The sequence below is a fragment of the Girardinichthys multiradiatus genome, chromosome 11, assembly GCF_021462225.1.
Source record: "Girardinichthys multiradiatus isolate DD_20200921_A chromosome 11, DD_fGirMul_XY1, whole genome shotgun sequence".
NCBI classification, from domain to species: Eukaryota; Metazoa; Chordata; class Actinopteri; order Cyprinodontiformes; family Goodeidae; genus Girardinichthys; species Girardinichthys multiradiatus.
The window spans coordinates 33,563,552-33,585,843 of NC_061804.1; the positions used below are offsets into that span (position 1 = coordinate 33,563,552).

A 22,292-nucleotide genomic window follows, 5' to 3' on the forward strand; every position below is an offset into this window, starting at 1 on the left:
CACTTCAATTTAATGCTTCATGTTAGCTGCTGCAAGCTTCTATAGCTGGGATCCACAAATAAAATGGAAATCAAATGAATTTTATGCATTATGGTTTGGTCAGTAAATGCTGACACTATGCCCTTAATCAATACATGCTGACTGCTTTCTGTCATGCACATTTGATTGCTACATTTATCACTTCTTTGCTTATGTATGTAATTTCAGAACAATCAATGCTTTGACTTCAGTGAAAATGAAAATGCTCTAACAGCTTGGCAGTGCATCCATACAGGATCCACAGATGCGGATACTTTCGGATCTTTTATACATTTATCAATCTGTAAGTGTCTTATAAACATTTTATTTACTGTACAGATTCTGAGATACAAATAGTACATTAACATTAAACCAGTTTATAATAACCCAGAGCAAATTTACTTTGAATAAACATAGAAAAGATGGCATTTATTGCCATCTTAACAATTTAAATTAGGGATTGAAAAGTAAAAGGTGAAAAGACTTCCACATAAAGATGTCTACTGATGTCCAAATGTTTTATAAAAGCTGTTTGAGGCTAATCAGATACCCAAGCCTGACTTTCACCAACTTTGATTAGGCTAAAAAAATGTACATTTAAAAAAAATATTTGCTAAATAAAGACAAAAAAACAAAATGCCTAAAGTTAAATAGGTCCATGGATGTCTAGAGTTTGAAAGGTTGCATTTGAAAACAAATGTTCAGCTTTCCCAACATCTGTCATGTTTTCCCAATTAAAATTATCAAATGACAGCAAAAAGCATTTTCTATATCTATACTGCCTATCAGTAAAACATTTTTTTCTTTTTTTGATCATGGCCAGTATAAGATTATGTATTAAAGTCAAATAAATGACTTATTAAATGAGTTGAACAGCCCTTTATTAACTTTTCATTTGAATTTATTTTGTTTTAATTTTCTTGAATTGTTAACAGCCCGGGTATAACAAAAATCCAATAGAAGGCCGCTGCCCACAGAACAAATAAATCCTGCAAAAACAAACTATTTACATCTCTTAAGGGTCTCTCAGTTAGCCAGCAGACTACATACTGCTGTACAATCCTTCTTTCTGAACACATTCCTTTAGTGTTTGAATGCATCAAATAGAGAGAAATATCTTATCAGCTTAAATTGCTAACAGAGATCAGCACCAAAGCAATTAGCAAAACCAATTTTGTTTTTGTAGCTCGAACATGCTCAACTTAAGTGTGACATCATTCCCAGTTTCAAGTTTCAACTTCCGAGAACTGATCTACTAATAAATCTAATATGAATACCTTTAAGTTTTTGTAAAGATATTTTTATCAGCAGTTGTTTTTATATGAATTTGTAGTTATATTCACTTTAGAAGTTCTTATGAACAATTATTAGATTTGCTGCGCTTATAAACCTACAATGACCTGCAATGGCAGGGCTGCTCTGGAAAAAAAAAGCATCTGGGTTTGAAAAATATTTTTAGGACACTGATGCTCCAGTTTCAGCAATCCCTGGAATCATAACTTTTTTCTCTCTGTGTAAAATCACTCTCAGAGGTCAGGCACTACCACAGCTAACAGAATAACTCATTTATTGTTACATGACCAGAAAAACCTTGGTCAAAACACAACAGTTTAAAAAGCTACTGTTAACACAGAATAGAAAAGAAAATCCCAGACCTCAAGCAAAAGTATGACCTGAAGTAGGTACCAACTAATTCAACTTTCTGTTAAATTTGTAATGCTCATTAAAAAGGAAGGGAAACCCAAAGCACCATGGCCTCACAACTCATCACTGCAGTCAATGTCGACAAGAATTCAAACAGGATACCTGAGTCACATTATATGTTTCCTACAGTGGCTTGTAAAAGTATTCATACCCCTTGCACTTTTCCACATATTCTCACATTACAACCACAAACATAAATATATTTTATTGGAATTTTATGTGAAAGACCAACACAAAGTGGTATACAACTGTGAAGTGGAACGAAAATTATACATGATTTGCCTTTTTTTTTTTTTTACTAATAAACTGAAAAGGGCATTGTGCAAAAGTATTCATCCCACCTGAGTCAATATTTTGTGGAACCACCTTTTGCTGCAATTGCAGCTGCAAGTCTATGTTTGTGGTTGTAATGTGACAATATGTGGATAAGTTCAAGGGGTTTGAATACTTACAAGCCACTGTATAAGCATAGGCTGGTTGGCAATACCAAGTTTAGCAAAGCCAACCTTTCTTGGACAAAGTTCAACTGTTTTTCCAGATCATCACAAACAGCCTCAGAGGACCACCAGTGTATCCAGTGGGCTTGAGGAGCTACATACTTGTCCCCCAGGACCTGAGGCAGACACAGAGGAGATCGGGGCCACAGACATCCAAAGACCCCCAGATCACAGGAGCCCTTGGAGGACCACTGCCAGGACTATCACACCCCTCTCCCAGAGAAGAGCAGAGGGGAGCACCGGGGGAACCACCCAGGAGCCACAGTACAGAAACCCCAGAGAGCTGCAGTGACGAGCCCACAGGCCCTGCCGGCAGCGGGCTACACCGGAGCAGTTCTAGCCATGGGCCCAAAGACCCAAGCCCCAAGAGCTCACCACCCCCTAGCAGAGGCCCGACAAAGCCAGGGAGCCCAGGCCCCACCAGACAGCCACCGGGAGTGAGCACACACCTGAGCAGCCAGCCCTGGGCACCAAGAACCACCCAAGCACCGGTGGGCAGAGACACCAGCCACCGGCAGGGAGTGTGACAGGGTGGGGCCCTATCAAAAAATATTTGACAGGGGGCCTAAGATGATCCAGGAGAGGGAGCAGCCCAAGACCCAACCTGACAGAAAAACATGCACATGCAGTCACAATCACACATTCCCACCCTCATGCGTACACATACAACCCCTGGCAAAAATTACGGAATCACCAGTCTCGGAGAATGTAGTTTCAGTTGTTTAATTTTGCTGAAAAAAGCAGATCACAGACATGACACCAAAACTACAGTCATTCTAAGTGGCAACTTTCTGGCTTTAAGAAACACTAAACGAAATCAAGAAAAAACATTAGGGTAGTCAGTAACAGTCATTTTTGTAGCTCAAGCATAGAGAAAAAATTATGGAATCACCCTGGAAATTTTCATTCCCAAAACCAAAACCTGAAACAGATTAGACCTGCTTGTTAGTCTGCAGTTAAAATGGAGATATCACAACTTGGAGAGCAGTTGCACCAAGTGGACCGACATGAATCATGGCACCAACACGAGAGATGTCAATTGAAACAAAGGAGAGTATATTCAAAGTTCTTAAAGAAGGTAAATCATCACGCAGTGTTGCACAAGATGCTGGTTGTTCCCAATTAGCTGTGTCCAAAATCTGGACCAAGTACAAACAACATGGGAAGTTTGTTATAGGCAAGCATACTGGTAGACCAAGGAAGACATCAAAACATCAAGACAGAAAACTTAAAGCAATAATGTCTTTAAAACAGAAAATGCACAACAAAACAAATGAGGAACAAATGGGAGGAAACTGGAGTCACCGTTTGTGATCGAACTGTTGGAAACGGCCTGAAGGAAATGGGATTTACATACGGAAAGCCTAATGTAAGCCACCATTAACACCTAAACAGAAGAAGACAAGACAGTGGGCTAAGGAAAAGAAAGTCATATTCTGGGATGAATCCTGAATCTGCATTGGCCAAGTTAATGATGCTGGAACTTTTGTTAGGTTCCATTCCAATGAGATTTATAAAGACGACTGCCTGAAGAAAACATTCAAATTTCCACAGTCATTGATGATATGGGGCTGCATTAGTGTTTCTTAAAGCCAGAAAGTTGCCACTCAGAATGACTGTAGTTTTGTGTCATGTCTGTGATCTTCTTGTACATCCTCCAAGACTGGTGATTCCATCATTTTTGCCTGGGGTTGTACAAACTGTCACACCCAACACAAAGACACACAAGAATGGGCGCTGTACACTCACTCGCACTCCCCTATGCACACTCTATACTGCCAGAACCAGGTACCGATACCCCAGAGGGGCAACGAGCCCCTGGATCCTGGAGGTTGTCCCCTTCATTTCAGGGTTGAGACAGACAGACTGCCCGAGCCACCAGTCCAGACTAGACCCTGGCTTAGACCCCAGCACCAAAATGGTGTTTTCTTTAACTTAATTTCCGGGTTTTAATCACCCCTTTAGTGATTTGTTGGTAGATTAATTGGTTTTGTTCATCTTTATTGGTTTTAATGGTCGGCTTCTGTATGTTGTTCATTTGACTGAAGTATTAACCTGGTCATAGGTTCTAAACAAATAAATAATTCTGTGCAATTTGGGGTCTTCGGACTTAATAAAGCACAATACATGTAAAGGCTATTTACCATTTAATTAAAGAACATCAAAGTTAGTTTCAAAACCAGCAATATTTCCATGATATCGTTCCCACAGTTTGAAGTCCTTTTAATGAGAAAGTGTCAGAGGGATCTGGGTTTTCTCTGGCCGTGCAAAGAACAGAGTAACGATGTGCTGACCCACCCCCACCTGTTGCCACACACTGCTGGTCAGCTGACTCAAGGAAGATTACTGCACTTTTATCTCGCTAGTAAGAAAAAGAAATTACGCTGAAAACTGTTTTGACAGCAGTGCAAAAATACGATATGTTTCACTTCTAAGGATAATTACTTGAAAACCATTTAGTATGGCTTTATTTTCTGAATTCTTACCGGCCCTGTCTCCCAATATTTTGCTTTATGAGAATCATCTAGTGAGCTCATAAGATGAGATGTCCTGACTAGGAAAACCACATCTAATTTACTATATATATAGTAAACTGTACAATGTGAAGTTCGGACCACATTTGTTTCAGGTTTTCTGGATTTGTCCACCTTTAGGGCTCTTCTCGCCCGCTCTGCTGTCTGAAGCCCAGCACCATCAGTCTAAATATTCCTGGGGGAACTGACTCTAATTAAGCCGGCTGGAGCCACAGTCCTATACAAAGCTGGATGTCTGCCCAAATGGCTCAAAGAGTATTTGCCTCTCTGCTCACAGATAGTGACTTTTTGGTTACAGCGATTTTCCTTCGTCAGAACTAGAGCACATATCCTGAAGTCAATAACTTTCCTGTTACAATGATAATCTAATTACAGTTATGATACTCAAAAATGGGCAAAATGAAAAAAGGAATATAATTGTTAAAGAACCTGGACACAGGGAAAGAAGGATATGGCTGCATATCAGACAAACATTGCTTCAAATGCCTCAGTGCAAACCCACCACAAAGCTGCATTTTGAACAAAAAGTAGCTGTTACACATAATGAAATCTCTGCCTAGGCAACATGTTGTGCAGAAATGTATAAACACATATTCTTACCACTTATCAACTTATTTCAGTATGAGCCATTTAGCAAGGCTTATTCTTTTCTCAAGACTGCATTTTGAAGCTGCTGAATATTCTGTTTGTAGTAGCTACCAGCTGCACATTTCTAAACATTGCAGTCTTCTTGCTGAGCAGCAGTTTAAATAAAATTGGAAAAGAAGCCTCTAAACCTGTAATGTTCATGCAATCTTTGTTGTAGCTATACACCTGCCTGCCAACTCTCCTCCTTTAAACGTGTTTGTTTTTTTTTTGTTTTTTGACTGAGCTGCTTTTTACTCAGACTTCTCCTGGGGCTTCTTTAGATGCCTGCACTACAAACAAGCCAATACTAAACCCTCCTCTATTACACTTAATGTTTTACTGTTTCAAAAGCCTTGTCCTCTTGATGTGAAAGAAATTAAATAAAGCAAAAATATTTTTACAGTAAAAGTAAAGCCAAAGAAAGTCATGTATAAATTGTGCTGCTGTTGCTGCGGTATATTTGTCAAGCAATATAGTTGAAGCTGGAGCATCACACATATACTTTTCATGAAAGTCTTTCATATTGAATTTGTTGCTCAGGCTGGTGGTCTCTATAGTGTAGCCTCTGTGGTAAACAAGGAAGAGTTAGAGCAGAATCCAATAATTCTCCTAGCTTCTGTAATATTTTTACATTAAGTGAAACTATAGATTTTCTTTGTTATTATAAAGTTATACAGTAGGTTATAACTTAGAAGTCATTGGTTTTAAAAATGAACCATTAGCTATAAAGCCAAATTGAGAGTTTTATGCTGTTTACCATCCATCCAGTCTGTTCAGCTTTTCCGAGACAAGGTAATGGGGTTAACAGCTCCAATGATATGGGTCCAACTTGGCCCTCAGCTTGTGAAAAACCAAACTGGTTCTTTTATGGAACCAGCAAAGAACAAGATGAAGCACCAACACTAGTTAAGCATTGCATAAAACAGTCACACTGGAAAAATGCTCTACCTCAGATAAATAAATTAGGGAAATCTGAAAAAGAGCAGAAGGTCTTAAGGCCTTTCAAAGAGTTTCTTTGGACTTGCTAGCTGTTTTAGCCTATACACAGTCCAGTTAGTATTTGTTTAGCTGTGATCTTATTACGACCAGGGACTAGAGGACTCAAATTTCAGCCAGACACAATGTAAAAAGGTTAAAAGGTTTATTCAGCAAGGGAGGATCAGCACTCAGGTAACCAACAGTCAGCTTCCACGAACCACTTCTCAGTCTGGGAATGAGGTTCAGAATCCAGAAGAGTTTATGGGGAAGAATCCAACAGTTAGAAGTCGGATTGCCGACCGATCCAAATCCTCAGGGAAATCAGCTGAAGCTGTGGCAGGAACACAGAGAGCTGAGGTTGTCCTCTTCACAATAATTCCAGACAGACTTGAGAGCCAGGCGAGCTCAGGCTGAATAAACCAGTGGCTAGGCTGGGGCGTAAATCCGTGGACAGAAATAGGGTCAAGTTCCAAGGCTAGAGACGTCAAACAAGAGGCAGGATGAGGCATGAACCAGATGCAGAAAACAGAGTCACAAACCAGGATCCAAATACAGGTCCTTCTCAAAATATTAGCATATTGTGATAAAGTTCATTATTTTCCATAATGTCATGATGAAAATTTAACATTCATATATTTTAGATTCATTGCACACTAACTGAAATATTTCAGGTCTTTTATTGTCTTAATACGGATGATTTTGGCATACAGCTCATGAAAACCCAAAATTCCTATCTCACAAAATTAGCATATTTCATCCAACCAATAAAAGAAAAGTGTCTTTAATACAAAAAACGTCAACCTTCAAAAAACCATGTACAGTTATGCACTCAATACTTGGTCGGGAATCCTTTGGCAGAAATGACTGCTTCAATGCGGCGTGGCATGGAGGCAATCAGCCTGTGGCACTGCTGAGGTCTTATGGAGGCCCAGGATGCTTCGATAGCGGCCTTTAGCTCATCCAGAGTGTTGGGTCTTGAGTCTCTCAACGTTCTCTTCACAATATCCCACAGATTCTCTATGGGGTTCAGGTCAGGAGAGTTGGCTGGCCAATTGAGCACAGTGATACCATGGTCAGTAAACCATTTACCAGTGGTTTTGGCACTGTGAGCAGGTGCCAGGTCGTGCTGAAAAATGAAATCTTCATCTACATAAAGCTTTTCAGCAGATGGAAGCATGAAGTGCTCCAAAATCTCCTGATAGCTAGCTGCATTGACCCTGCCCTTGATAAAACACAGTGGACCAACACCAGCAGCTGACACGGCAACCCAGACCATCACTGACTGTGAGTACTGAACACTGGACTTCTGGCATTTTGGCATTTACTTCTCCCCAGTCTTCCTCCAGACTCTGGCACCTTGATTTCCGAATGACATGCAGAATTTGCTTTCATCCGAAAAAAGTACTTTGGACCACTGAGCAACAGTCCAGTGCTGCTTCTCTGTAGCCCAGGTCAGGCGCTTCTGCCGCTGTTTCTGGTTCAAAAGTGGCTTGACCTGGGGAATGCGGCACCTGTAGCCCATTTCCTGCACACGCCTGTGCACGGTGGCTCTGGATGTTTCTACTCCAGACTCAGTCCACTGCTTCCGCAGGTCCCCCAAGGTCTGGAATCGGCCCTTCTCCACAATCTTTCTCAGGGTCCGGTCACCTCTTCTCGTTGTGCAGCGTTTTCTGCCACACTTTTTCCTTCCCACAGACTTCCCACTGAGGTGCCTTGATACAGCACTCTGGGAACAGCCTATTCGTTCAGAAATTTCTTTCTGTGTCTTACCTTCTTGCTTGAGGGTGTCAATAGTGGCCTTCTGGACAGCAGTCAGGTCGGCAGTCTTACCCATGATTGGGGTTTTGAGTGATGAACCAGGCTGGGAGTTTTAAAGGCCTCAGGAATCTTTTGCAGGTGTTTAGAGTTAACTCGTTGATTCAGATGATTAGGTTTATAGCTCGTTTAGAGACCCTTTTAATGATATGCTAATTTTGTGAGATAGGAATTTTGGGTTTTCATGAGCTGTATGCCAAAATCATCCGTATTAAGACAATAAAAGACCTGAAATATTTCAGTTAGTGTGCAATGAATCTAAAATATATGAATGTTAAATTTTCATCATGACATTATGGAAAATAATGAACTTTATCACAATATGCTAATATTTTGAGAAGGACCAGTAGTTGGTCAAGGGGCAGGCTGGAAGGCAAAATCCATGAGGCAAGGTAAGGTCAAAGAACGAGATCAGGCAGGAAGGAATGCTAGATAGCTACTCACAAAATGTTTTTTTTGAAAATCTGGCACCGTCTGCCTGTTAGAGGGCTGTATATAACTGCACATCCACAGGCGTGTGGCATGAGGTTGATTGCGCTCCAGCGCAGCAGCAGACAGGTGAAGCCAATGAGTTGATTGCATGAGAGCAGAGCAGTAAGACGGGCCAGAATCATAACAGATCTCAAAAACTACAACACTGACAAAAACTAAAAACTATACACACTAGTCTGAAAAATATCTCCAGCCAGACAAAGGACATTAGAAATCACACTTTAGTTAATCTACAGTATGCAAAGCTTTCAGCTAATAACTCTAAATCAGTGGTGCTAAAATATGTGTGGACCTCCACAAGTCTGGTTCATCGATGGATACAACTTCCAAAAGCCTGAAGGTGCCATGTTCATCTGATCAACATATTATATGCAAGGAGAAACAACATGGGGATTTTCAGACATTATATTTCCCAGGAAAGAGACAGGTTCTGTATCCCATAGATGAATATGGCTTGGAGTGAAATGTAGGTTCCAAACCCCAAAATAAAAGCAAAAAGACCTTGTAAAGATGCTAGCTGAAGGTGGTAAGAGAGTGTGATTATCCACAGTAAAACAAGTCCTGTGGAGAAATGTGCTAAAAAGCCTCTTAGAGAAGAAGAAGATGGTATCATGAGTAAAGAACATTACATGGAAATATTGAAGCAATATCTCACGAGATCATTAAGGAATGAGAGCTTAGGCACAAATGGGTCTTCCAAATAGACAGTGACCCTTAGCATCACACAAAATTAGTTACAAATTGGCTTAAACAGTGAGTGTTTTGGAGTGGCCATTGCAAAGCCGGATCTCAGTCCCATAGAAAATGTGTAGGAAGCTCTGACAAGGTGTGTGGCAAGGCGGCCATCAAACCTGAGCCAGTACCACCTGTTCTGTCAGGAGAAATGTTTCAAAATGTCTGACAAACTGTTGTAAGGAGATTGTAGGAGGATACCCACAACATTTGACCCAAGTTATACAGTTTAAATGCAATTCTACCAAATACTATGAAAATATATTTAAACTTCTATCTCCATACCTCTCCCATTATTCTGACATTCAGCACGTGGAAATAATTTTGGTAATCCTAACGAACCCTAGAACAGACAAAGTTTGGTCTTCTTTATTGTCAGACAGAGGCAAAACAAAGATTATGTACTTTTATACAGTAGAAGTGTGAACTGCACCTTTTTGGCCATGCTAGTCACTCCATAGCTGACACTTCCTGAAAGACATCTTGACGGATTGAAATGAGATTTGCAATGTCACTCATCAACTGAAAGTCCCAAGAACACTGAACTAACCTAACAGCAAATATCTACAAAAAGCAACATTACCAGGTCAGAGAAAAACATTACAACCAAATCCCAACATGACTCCATGCATGTGATCCTAGCAGTCAATTCCTCTATACACTTTCGTAAGAGTGGAATTCCAGTGCACCTCTGGGTACTCAGCTTGACTCATATTCCCATCCAGGCAGCAGACTCACTTTACAAACTCGATTCCCACAGGCTCTCTGGCTTTCCACTGCACAGGAGGGGGCTAGAGGTGATGGATCAACAATGTGAGCAATAATAAATTCTCTATGATTCTATGTTTGATGAGAAGCCTTAAATATCTTATTATGACTTCACTCTACTAAGCAAACTTATAGTAATATTTTTTCCAGTACATTAAAGCTGTAACTACAGATTACCCTGACAAAAGTCACTGGCATAAACTGGACTACTGACTCCATATTCGGGACATGCATCAATGGGTGGATATGGCAGCTTATCTGCATTGCATGTATCCAAAAGAAATGAAGGATACATTCTCTGTGATTGAAAAACGTATCATGTCCAGAGCAGCTGATGCCTGTATGATCTAAGTTGCGTTAGCTCACTCCTGCCTTCATGAGAGATCTTCCCTCAGGCTAGGAGAGCAGGCTATTTATAGTAAGCTCATTGTTGTTGCTGTAAAGGGACAGTGTGTCCTACTTACACAGGAGCTGATATTACATTAAAGAAAGTGTTGATGTCACAGCTTGTAAAAGGAATCAACCTTACAAGACACGGGTGTGACCAGCAGATGGACTTATGCCGCCTCCAACTCGACATTAATGCATTGCAAACATGAAATCATAGGTGAAACTTGCTTCTGTCCCACAGAAAGATCTCCATTGTCTTATTGGATAACTCAAATTTAATGTGAAGGTAATCAAAAATCATTTTAAGAAATGCCCTGTGTGAATGTGAATGGCAGATAGATAAAAGCGTATTTCCATTGATTAATAAAATAATTCCCAGTGCTGTAATAAAATATAACCCCTCTGCGTACAAGGGAATGGAAACAGATGTAGATAAAAGTCAAAGTAAAATCTGCCTGTCTGGTAATAATGAAGCTCATTATGTGAAGGGTAGAAGCCAACAGAAATCTCAACAAAGAACACAAAGTTAAGATTTTACAGCTTTTATATATGGATTAAAGCAAACTAACACAAAAAGAAGGAGTACATTACTCTGACACTTAAATTGTTTAGCTACTGGCGGACTTAAAAGTTGTTGGTAGTGTGTCGCCGGTAAGGACACTGCATTGGATAGGTTTTATTTCGCCGCAAGGAAATAGCGATAAATTTAGGTAGGATCTCGCCGCAAAGAGATCAGAAACGACTAGGTAATTCTGCCATAAGGGAACTGGATAATTTGGTTGGTAACATTTTGCCGGAAGGAAATGAAATTTAATGTTGCATAATAAGGGAGCTCATAATATAAGCTAGGTCGACCATACATATTGCTGAAGGGACATACATATGTCAAAATACTAACCGTGTGAGTATTGTTCCCACAATGTAATCTGCTTTCCGTCCGTGGGTTTTTCGCTCACACAGAGTGTTTTTTTTTTATTTGTATTTAATCAAGACTTTCTTCGTGATAAAAAAGGGGGGACTGTTAGGGTTTGAATACTTTTGTATTGTTTATCACTCATGTCTGCTCTAAGTGCTTTTCCCTCCTACATGCCATAGAAAGGGATATATGGGAGGCAGTGAGTTATGACTACCAAGTCCTCACTCCCTCTCTCTGTTTAAGATCAAGGCACATGAACCCTAACCTTTTGACACCACACACACACACACACACACACACACACACACACACACACCCACACACAGACACCCTGAATGTTTGTTGAACTGTGTGTGAACCAGCATGTATAAATAAAGAGACAGGGGTGCCAACACTTTGTAGTAGTCTGTACTGCTGAGCTGCCGGTGCAAGTAAATTGACTGTATCGTTCTTGCCTCTGAGTTGACTAAATAATACCTAACAGTCCATAATGAACACCATGTTCAAACATAAGAGTGTCCATCAGTGCACTTGGCACCAGGACACCCTAGGCAGGAGGTCGATGATCGACTTTGTTGTCGTATCATCAGACCTTCGGCCGCATGTTTTGGACACTCGGGTGAAGAGAGGGGCTGAGCTGTCCACTGATCACCACCTGGTGGTGAGTTGGATCCGCTGGGGGAGGAGAAAGCCGGACAGACTTGGCAGGCCTAAGCGGTGGCAGAGGCAAAAACTCGGACCTGGGAGGAGTTCGGTGAGGCCATGGAGAAGGACTACCGGTTGGCCCTGAAGCGATTCTGGCAAACCGTCCGGCGCCTCAGGAGGGGGAAGCAGTGCCTCGCCAACACTGTTTACAGTGGTGGTGGGGAGCTGCTGACCTCGACTCGGAACATTATCGGGTGGAAACAGAGGCTGGCGACTCGGGGTTGGACTCTTTCATCACCCAGGCTGAAGTCACCGAGGTGGTTAAAAAGCTCCGCGGGCATCGCTGCTGAGTCTGCTGCCCCCGCGACCCGGTCCCGGTTAAAGCGGAAGACGACGAGTACGAGTATGAGTACGAGTACGAGGATTTATTTCATCAGTAAAAAAGTCAGTCAGTCATTTTCTACCGCTTATTCCATAGTGGGTCGCGGGGAAGCTGGTGCCTATCTCCAGCAGTCTATGGGCGACACCCTGGACAAGTCGCCAGTCCATTGCAGGGCAACACACAAACAACCATGCACACAGCTAAGGGCAATTTAGAGAGACCAATTAACCTAACAGGCATGTCTTTGGACTGTGGTAGGAAGCCGGAGTACCCGGTGAGAATCCATGCATGCACGGGGAGAACATGCAAACTCCATGCAGAAAGACCCCTGGATGGGAATTGAACCCAGGACCTTCTTGCTGCAAGGAAACAGTGCTACCAACTGCGCCATCGTGCAGCCCCAGTAAAAAGGTATTACACGTAATCAGAAATTCTCATTATTATTACTCACACTAAGGCTCATTTACTGAAGTAAAAAGCACAAACAAAATACAACAAAGATGCTAAAAATACAATCTACTACCAAAGCTAAGGTGGGAGAGTTTTCTGAAAGATAATTGAATGATCAAAATATTAACGAAGCTGATTAAAGGTCTAATGTTTATGAAAAGCTTTCTTGGTTTTTCTCAAGTTTAAAGAAAGGGCATGCAGCCTAATTTTAATAACAGAAATTTACTGGACAAATGTTTGAGAGAAGAAAGACACAAGAAGGTATCCGAAGCTTCCAAACACCGTGGGCACATACGCTGATGCAGATTCTCAGTCAACCACAGTGATAAGAAACGAAGAATTTTCCAATCATAATATTCCAGTGCATTTTAAACCTAAATACACGCAAACACAAGGTCAGTGGCATGTTATATGCAGTCCAGTGCAGCGAGGAATGTCCAGACCTCTACTTTGGTGAAACTAAACAGCAGTTACAACAGATGGCCCAACATAGAAGAGCATCAGGTCAAGAAGCAACTGTTCATTTACATCTCAAGGACAAGAGACATGTTTAAAGACAGCAATGTGTACAATTTGGACAGGGAAGACATGTGGTTTGAGAGAGGAGTGAAATAAGCCATCAGTGTTAAATATGTAAAACCAACACTAAATGGAGGACATGGCTTCAGATTTCATCTTTCTAACTATTCAGCAGCCCTAACTCACATTCCCAGGCAGTTTTACAACAATTTGCACATTGGAACGTGACCAAATTAACTCACATGGCATCGTAAGGGACATGTTTGGATCGTCAGCCAACATCGACCCAAACACTGAGCTGACTAGAGGGTAGGGCCTGTAACTCGTGTCCTAATTGCACCATTAGTGACCTTGATGGCCCTTTTTGTGTGCTTGTGCTCACTACAATTTATAAGCATGTTGCTTCCAACAATGTTTAGAAATGAAGATACTGTTTGGCTGAGAGGTGAAATGTCTTCAAAAAAGAAAAGAAGTCCAGTTGCCTTCTGCTTAAGCACATAGGATGCTGGGCACATTGATTTTCACAGTACCAGAAAAAAAAGCAGAAAAAAATGAGGGTTGAAAACAGACTGTTGGTTCAGTCAAAAACAGGGATCAAGTCCCACAGTCCTGTTTCTCAGCTGAACTGATAGCCGATTCAATGCATAACATTTGTTATGGCTGAATAGGTCACTCTGCTGCCATGTTGAATTACACATGCAATAAAAAAAAACTAAGTCTAATTTCTAACACCTTTTTTAGGCTAAAGAGAGAAAAGATTGTAATGTAAAGAAACTATAACAGTAGATACAACTATCTTCTGGCTGAATTTGCAACGTAATCATTCTATTGATTAAAGGAACATGCTAACATTTCAAACCATCTTAAACCCTTGGCCTCTTTTTGAGAGATCTGCGTGACAGTGGCATACAAAAAACTGAATTTAATATATCTCAGGTACAACAAGGTTTATTTGAATGGTTCTGGTACCACAATAAAGGTAGGACTCCAGAGAATACTCCAGAGGTCTAAAAAGCAACACTCATGTTACTGAGTGAGAGTAAATTAATATAGCAGAAAATGAAAAATGAAATACTGCCTAAAAATGAACTTTGTGACATGAATGTCCCTTTAAAATATGCAGTTGCAATCTAAAACATCTAGCAAACCACAGATTGGATTGGAATATATATACATATTCAAAAAGGGGGAAAAAAAAACAACAAAGAAGTAATATTTGACTCAAAATGCAGCACATTTATTAACGTTAACATTTAAAATAGAATCATAAAACAGTGAAAATGCAAACAACAATTAACATCAGTCTTTCAGAAAAGGTGATGAATACAGATAGAAATGCTCTTTTGCACACCAGCTCGTGACTGACTGGAGGATGCGTGCCCAGATTATAGGGGTTGATGACCATCCTCATCAAAATCATCGCCATCACTGTAAAATCACATTAGGAAAACCAATATAAATAGGGGTGTCCAAAGTGGGTCTATCCCGCATATTTTAGATGTTTCTCTGCTTTAACACACCTGATTCAGGTGATTGCAGTTCAGTGAAAGCCTGGTAATCAGCCATCAATGAAAATCAGGTGTGCTGAAGCAGGGAAACATCTAAAACAAGCAGGACATCAGCCCTCAAGGAACAAATCTGGACACCCCTGGATATAAAATAGTATATAATAAGTGTAAAAATGTACTAATTCACAATATTTTAGAAAATAAGACTGACATGAACTGAAAAAACCGACAACATGCCTAGGTAAACAGATGTGTACTAAGAAACTATTCAAAACAGTTTAAGCAGACTATATAAACAAAAATGAATATTAATTAGGTAGATATATCCATAATTTTACACAGAATAAATAACAAAGGCTTAGCAGAATTGATTACAGATCTTTCGGATGGTGGAATTTTATAATCTTGTTCACTGGCATCCCTGTCTAAATACCTGAAGTCCTCCTCAGAGGAAGAGTCAACACAGACTGGCTCCACTTTCAGCTGCCAAAATATCAAGCAGCTCCTCAGCAGTGAAAACCTTCTGGTTCTTGCCCATCGTTATTCTCTCAAGATGTAAGAGACAACAAAATAACAGCCAAAGTACAGCAAAAAAACCACTCCTGTGTTCTGCGCTCTATTCAATTCAATTCAATTCAATTCAATTCAATTCAAAGATACTTTATTGATCCCCGAGGGGAAATTAGAATTCCAGTACAACCCATCCAAACATACATCATGACACAAGACAAGGGGGGGACGGGTCACCGAGGCTTTGCTGCCCACTCACAGGTGCTGCCCTTGCTAGATGAGAAAAGAGGCCACATTAGGAAAGTAGAGGGAAACAAATCATATTTCACACTTTATCCGTAGCAGGATACAGTTTGAGATTGTAAAAACCTCAGCACAAAGAAGCAACAAGTTTACAAAACAACATCATGCCGGGAACGGTGAAGGTGGTGTGAGGGGTGCATATGTTTATCTTGAGCATGTGTGTGTGTGCAAGTAAGTCCATGAAGCACTGTCACACAGGCCATTGTCCTTGATGGTTCGTTGAAATGTTCATCAACCGGCCACAAAGTTCTGAGCAGGTCCACAGATGTCCTCAGGGAAGGGAGGGGGCAGAGGGAGCAGAGCGTCATGTTTACATAACTTCCAGGAGAAGTTGAAGATAGCCAGCCATCAAGGCCGCGCAGGGGAGCCAGATTCAGAAAAACAATAATTATTTGGGTTAGGCTGACTCTTAATTTTCCGTCAGCCTTGAGAGTCTCGCTGGTGCTTCTCAAAGGCGAATCCAAACAGCCAAATTCCTGGTCTTTTGCCAGATCCGAGCGAATAACTTTCTCCAAGATTTATCCCATTTCACCCCTGAGTCCAGGAACCGCAACCTGCCTGCGATCCTGTGTAAGGATCACATCCAGTCTGCGATTCAGCTCACATAACATCTCAGTCTGAGTGCTGATCGCTCTGAAGATCCCATCACACATGCCAGGCAGCCTTACAATGGCCAGAACAGCTGCTGACATTCTCCGAATTTCTCGATATGCCAGGTAACCGCTGACTCCAAAAAGCATAAATCCTGATATCAAACATCCAATTATATACACATCTTCCACATCCTCGACTGACTTTATCGACAGACACACAATCCTCCACTTCTGCCAGGAGTCCATCGTGTATCCGGAGAAAAACGTCCCGTCCGGGCAAGTGGGTTCTCCCGACCCCTGTCTTCACGTCGAGAAAATTTGATCAATTGCATTGAGAGACCAGCTGACCAAATCCATATTTTGGAAGAATTTGGAAGATATGCAAATAGAGGCTCCAAAAAAGACAAGACACAGAGCTGAAGCAGGGCAGATATGGGAGGGGTGCGGGAGACAGAGAAAAAGCGTCCACCTCCACCGAGAGCAGGAAAAGCGTACAGTGATCCAGTCAGACATTGTGAATTGGGCTGCTGGTTTAGTGATACGGTGATACATATACCATTGGAAAGAGCAGAGTGTGGGCTTTAATTTGAAAGGTTGCTTGTGTGGGTAGGATAGTGTTGCATTGTCATTGCTCCTTGTTTTTCTGGCTATGTGCCTCTACCATTGTTTACCTCTTTCATTCAGCTGCTAGGTGTTGGAATTTTGTCTTGTTCAGGTAGAAAATGTTGTTTCTATCATTTAGACAAGCCTGTCCCCATTAAGTGGATATGCAATCTGCATATAATGGTTAATGTATAGTATGTGATTGGAATGATTTTGCTGGCGGCAGTGTTGATTCCCCTTGTACCGAGGGCGCTTGGATTATATGGCTTAACACATTGTTTAAACTTAACCAGTCATGGACTGTAAAAACTGCTTTCCAAATTTGTTTATGATAAAATTTGATTACTTATATAAGAGATACTTTGACACAATCTTTTACTTGAGCATAAAACTTCAGGGCCAAATTGACATTGACATTAAACATCATTCTACAAAGTTCACATCTTGAAGACACCATCGGTATGGGGTAAGAGGTAACATATTGTATATTTGTGTTTTACATATTCGGGGAAATACAGTGAAACTCTAGTAATTTTAATGTTACTGTGAGCATCCTATACCCACCCATCCCTACAGCTGGCACATTGAGGACAAGCACCCATTTGTTTGTGTAAGGTCTCAATATCCAAGAAAAACAAGCTATTAGATTAAGAAACGGGCTGGTGGAAATGCAAGACATCTTTTTTATTTTGAGAATCAGATCTAGAGATGTGAAGCTGTAAAACAAAACAAAGCTTGAACACTCAGCAAGGGAATAGGTTTGGAAACTCCTTCAGTGTTTGTCAGTTTGGCTGCCACACTGATAAACAGTGATGAGGAGTGATGAGGCTGAAGATCCTTGGTCAGACAGAAAGCCAACAGGCTGTGGAGAAGATACAGGACAACGATCAGTGCAACGCTGTGTTGTCTGGCAGAGCCGTCAGACTAGAGTCAAACTTTTGCAAAAACCCACATAACTGCCAGCTGGGGACGCCCCAAACATAAGAGTCTTATGTCTTTATGAAGCAAATATAAAAATATTTTGCAACCATTCCCAACTGTGTGTGTAAGAATTCAAGCACTTTTTAGCTCATTTTGATAACCATCTCTGTGTTTTAAATGCTGGCAGACACGTCATATTTTTCAATAAATAGTTCAAGGCGTGAAAATCCAAACAGAGACCAGATAATGACTTCATGCTCATGTTCTCTGTCCAATCTTATTTAAATTTTTGCCAACAAAACAGAGATTTTTTTCAGAATTATCTTCAGAAGTTACCTGATTGGTAAAAAGAGTCCACCTGTGTACAAATAGCTTCTCTGTGAAGGCATTAGTGGTTTCTTAGAGAATATCAGTTAACAAACAGCATCATAAAAGGTAAAGGCATGGCTGCACACCTACATAGACATGGCCGTTCACCTAAACTGGCAGGGTGGGCACAGAGAGTATTCATTATAAGCCTCTTTCACAACACACTTCAAGGTGGAATTAAAGTGACTTTTTTCCATCTCCCTCTATTGTGAAGGATTGATGTGGCAAGGGAGGTTAAACTGGTCAGAGGAGACCCACATTTTTGCATAATGGTCACCTTTTTGGCCTATATGCAAAGCTCTTTATGTAGCAAAATAACTAACACCAGACAGTACCCTGAAAACCTAACCACACTATGAAAACCTAATAAAGGCAATATGTGGGAATAATTTTATTTAGCAGGAACAGGGAAAATACATAGAAGGGAAGATGGATGGACTTAAATCCAGGCTAATCCTGGAAGAAAACCTGTTAAAGACTGCTAAATACTTGGGAATGAGGCAGAGGTTCACTTTCTAGCAGGACGACGCAACAACCCTAAACATGCAAGCAGAGCTACAAAGGAACGGTTTAGATCAAAACATATTTTGTGTTAGAAAGGCCCAGTCAAAGTCCTGACCTAAACCCAACTGAGAATTTGTAATCTAACTTAAAAAATTATGTTAACAGGCATTCAATTCAACTGACACAACTTGACCTATTTTAAAAAGAAAAACTGGCAAATGTTTTTGTCTCTAGATGCCCAAAGCTTTTAAAGACTAACCCACAAAACTGTGATTCGATGACATTTGCCACACTTACACCTCACTTGTCAGCTTTTTGGTTGCAGAAAAAATGGAAAACATATTTTGCCAGTAAATAAAATGAAATTTGTGGCTCTTTTTGGTAGCAAAATTTGAAACATTTAAACGAGTATAAATAATTTTACTAGGCAGTGTAAATGACAGGTTTTTTGGAGGAATCTAAAAAGTGAAACTATGGGAGCTTGAATTCTGTGTTACACACATTGAATTGATCTAAGAAAGTCAGAAACTCTAACTTGATTATTATTTAATAAGTTACATTAAATAAACATTAAAATGTCTCAACAGTGAAGCAACAGAGAGCAGACAAGTGTTGGAAAACAGGAGCTGATGATCACCAAGGAAACACGGATGAGCAGGCTCTATAGTTCTTCCTCAAACTGCACACACAGACACACAGACACACACACCACACACACACACACACAAACACACACACACACCCACACACACACACACACACACACAGACACACGAACAGAGAACAACAAGCTTTAATTGAAAGCACCCAGCCGTCCCGTTTTACAAACATTTCCAAAATTAGAATTTTGAGATGTGAGGCAATCATGATGATTTGAGGAGTTTAGGGTAACAACGGAAATATGAGAGGAAAATGTGGGGCCAAGAATGCCAGGAAACTGTCCTATTTTATAGGACAAGACGTCTGAGGAACAACTAGAGGAATAAACATGTTTGGTCTCCTTAAAGAAATGAAACACAGAATAATTAGAGCAGTGAGGAAAAAATTGATCAGGATGTTAAAGATTTATTTTCTGCTGTTCAAGGACAGGTTTACTTCCAGTGTGCTACTTCTCTTTAGCGAAACTAGGCCGAAGCAGTAGCATGTGTTAGCTGCATACCTGCTGGAGTATCAAGTTGATCCTATCCACCTCACAGTCAATGAGAAAACGTTTCTCCTGTCGGCGGTCCATCTCCTCAATGATGCGTCTGTACTCTGTGGGGTCCACGATGTTCCCAACCGAGCGAGCGGTCACCTGCCAGTTATTGGCTACAGCCGACTCCATTATGGCCTGGAGGATTGCAAAGCCTTGAGGAGGGGATAAAAAGGGAAGAGCTCCATCACTGAACTGTTTTTTTTTTGGATCCCAGAGCACACAATAATAAAAACGTGATCAGAGTCCAAATTGATTAGGAAAATACAGGGATAGATTCAGCTAGCAATACATCTTAAATGTATTGTTTGACATTTTCATAACAAATATGTAATTAGGCTTTTAAAGAAACGCACAGTGCCTCGCCAAAGGGCTCTCTTTGCCAAGGCTGTCAATTTAGGTGGACAACCACATCTAGGCAGTTTTTCGGTTGTGTCAGACATTTTCTTTTTCCAGAAGGACTGAGCACTACAGGTCCTTCTCAAAATATTAGCATTTTGTGATAAAGTTCATTATTTTCCATAATGTCATGATGAAAATTTAACATTCATATATTTTAGATTCATTGCACACTAACTGAAATATTTCAGGTCTTTTATTGTCTTAATACGGATGATTTTGGCATACAGCTCATGAAAACCCAAAATTCCTATCTCACAAAATTAGCATATTTCATCCGACCAATAAAAGACAATAAAAGACCTGAAATATTTCAGTTAGTGTGCAATGAATCTAAAATATATGAATGTTAAATTTTCATCATTACATTATAGAAAATAATGAACTTTATCACAATATGCTAATTTTTTGAGAAGGACCTGTACTTTGTTTAATGTTCAATGCTTAGGATAGTGTTTTATAACCTAACCCTGTACACTTTTCCACCACTTTCTCCCTGACCTGTCTGCTGTGTTCCTTGGTCTTTATGATGCTGTTTGTTCACTAATGTTCTCTAAACAACGTCTGAGGTCTTCACAGAACAGCTGGATTAATATTGAGATTAAATCAACACAGGTGGAATAATTAGTTGACCTCAGAAAGCAGATGTTTGCACTGGATTTTATTTAAGGGTATGAAAGTGAAGAAGCTACATAAATATGCAAACACTTTCTATTTGTATAAAAACTTTGAAAACTAAGAAAAAAATTTTTTCCCACAAGTTAAAGGTGATAATTGTATCTTCCTAAGTAAGTAAATAATGCTTTGAATGATGAAAATCATTTTTTTTAACAGAATCAGGATTGAAGAGTTTCACAGAGTGGTGCCATAAAAGGTCAAATCTGGGGTTGCTGCAGCCTAAACAGCAGGGTTAGAGTGCATAATTAAACCATTAAATGGGCAATACCTGAGACATTAATTGGAGGTCTCATATCATATGGAGCCATTTCGGGTCTGGCGGTGGCGGTGGAGTTCAAACTAAAAATTCAAAGGCAAGAAATAACCTAAACTGCAACAGTAAGACATGAGAAATGAACAGACACCTATGCAGTAAAATGGTCCGCAGCTCAGACGGCACTATTGTTGAAACTTAGCGTGTTTATTCTGCAGAGCTCACTGCAGCGTGTGATAAATCAGTATGTGGGGAATAAGAAAGGAAGAAGCTGAGCTGACGGTAACGGGGCTGAGCTGTGACACCGAAAAGTCTCATCACAATGATGGGAGACTTGGAATAGTTGCAATTCATTAAAGGATTCAGGATTTATGGTCAGCAGTCATGACAGGTTGTCTATAAATGAGCCGAAAACAGACACTAGTTTTTTTTTTTTTACTTGTTTATATTTTAAGTCTCATTTAACCATACAAATTAATTTTCAACTTTTTGTTTGATGCATATAAAGAAAACTTGTGCGTGACATTTTCTTTGTGTATACAGCATCTTTAAAATATTTTGGTTAAGGATGTAAAAAATGTCATAAAATAACTGTTTTCAATCCAACCTGTAATTTGAGTACATTTATTTAGAGGATTGATCTCAAGTTTAGAATTGATTGCTTGTATTATAATCATAGCATTATACTTATTGTTTTTAAAACCAATACAAGCCTTGTATCATGAATTGCTTAGATAGTCGAAGTAGAACAAAACCAGAGGATGAAACAGACTCAGCACACAGGATAAGACGGTAAATGAGGTTTATTTCTACTGTAGACTGTTTAAAGAATCTTGAGCTGGAGTTATCCAGAAGCCAGAGGAGGAGGAGGTAAACCCAGGAATCCAAGGAGAGAGAGAGAGAGTACTGGTGATGAGAATATTTACAGTGCAGTCCTTAGGAGGGAGTATTACCAGATGTTGGCAGGCAGGTAGGCAGATAGGCAGGCAGAC

At 40.3% G+C, this 22,292-nt stretch overlaps 1 protein-coding gene across 7 annotated transcripts in view; it reads right to left on the bottom strand.

Moving 5' to 3' along the window:
• Positions 1-22,292, bottom strand: part of LOC124876617 (glutamate receptor 3-like) — a 127,666-nt gene that overhangs the window by 41,053 nt on the left and 64,321 nt on the right. For all 7 annotated transcript variants that reach the window (XR_007040342.1, XM_047379544.1, XM_047379538.1 and 4 more), the window contains exon 4: positions 19,938-20,125. Coding sequence is in view for 6 of the 7 variants with exons in the window: in XM_047379544.1 (XP_047235500.1) it covers positions 19,938-20,125 (188 nt within the window). In the remaining variant the exon portion in view is untranslated. The remainder of the gene's footprint in view (positions 1-19,937; positions 20,126-22,292) is intronic.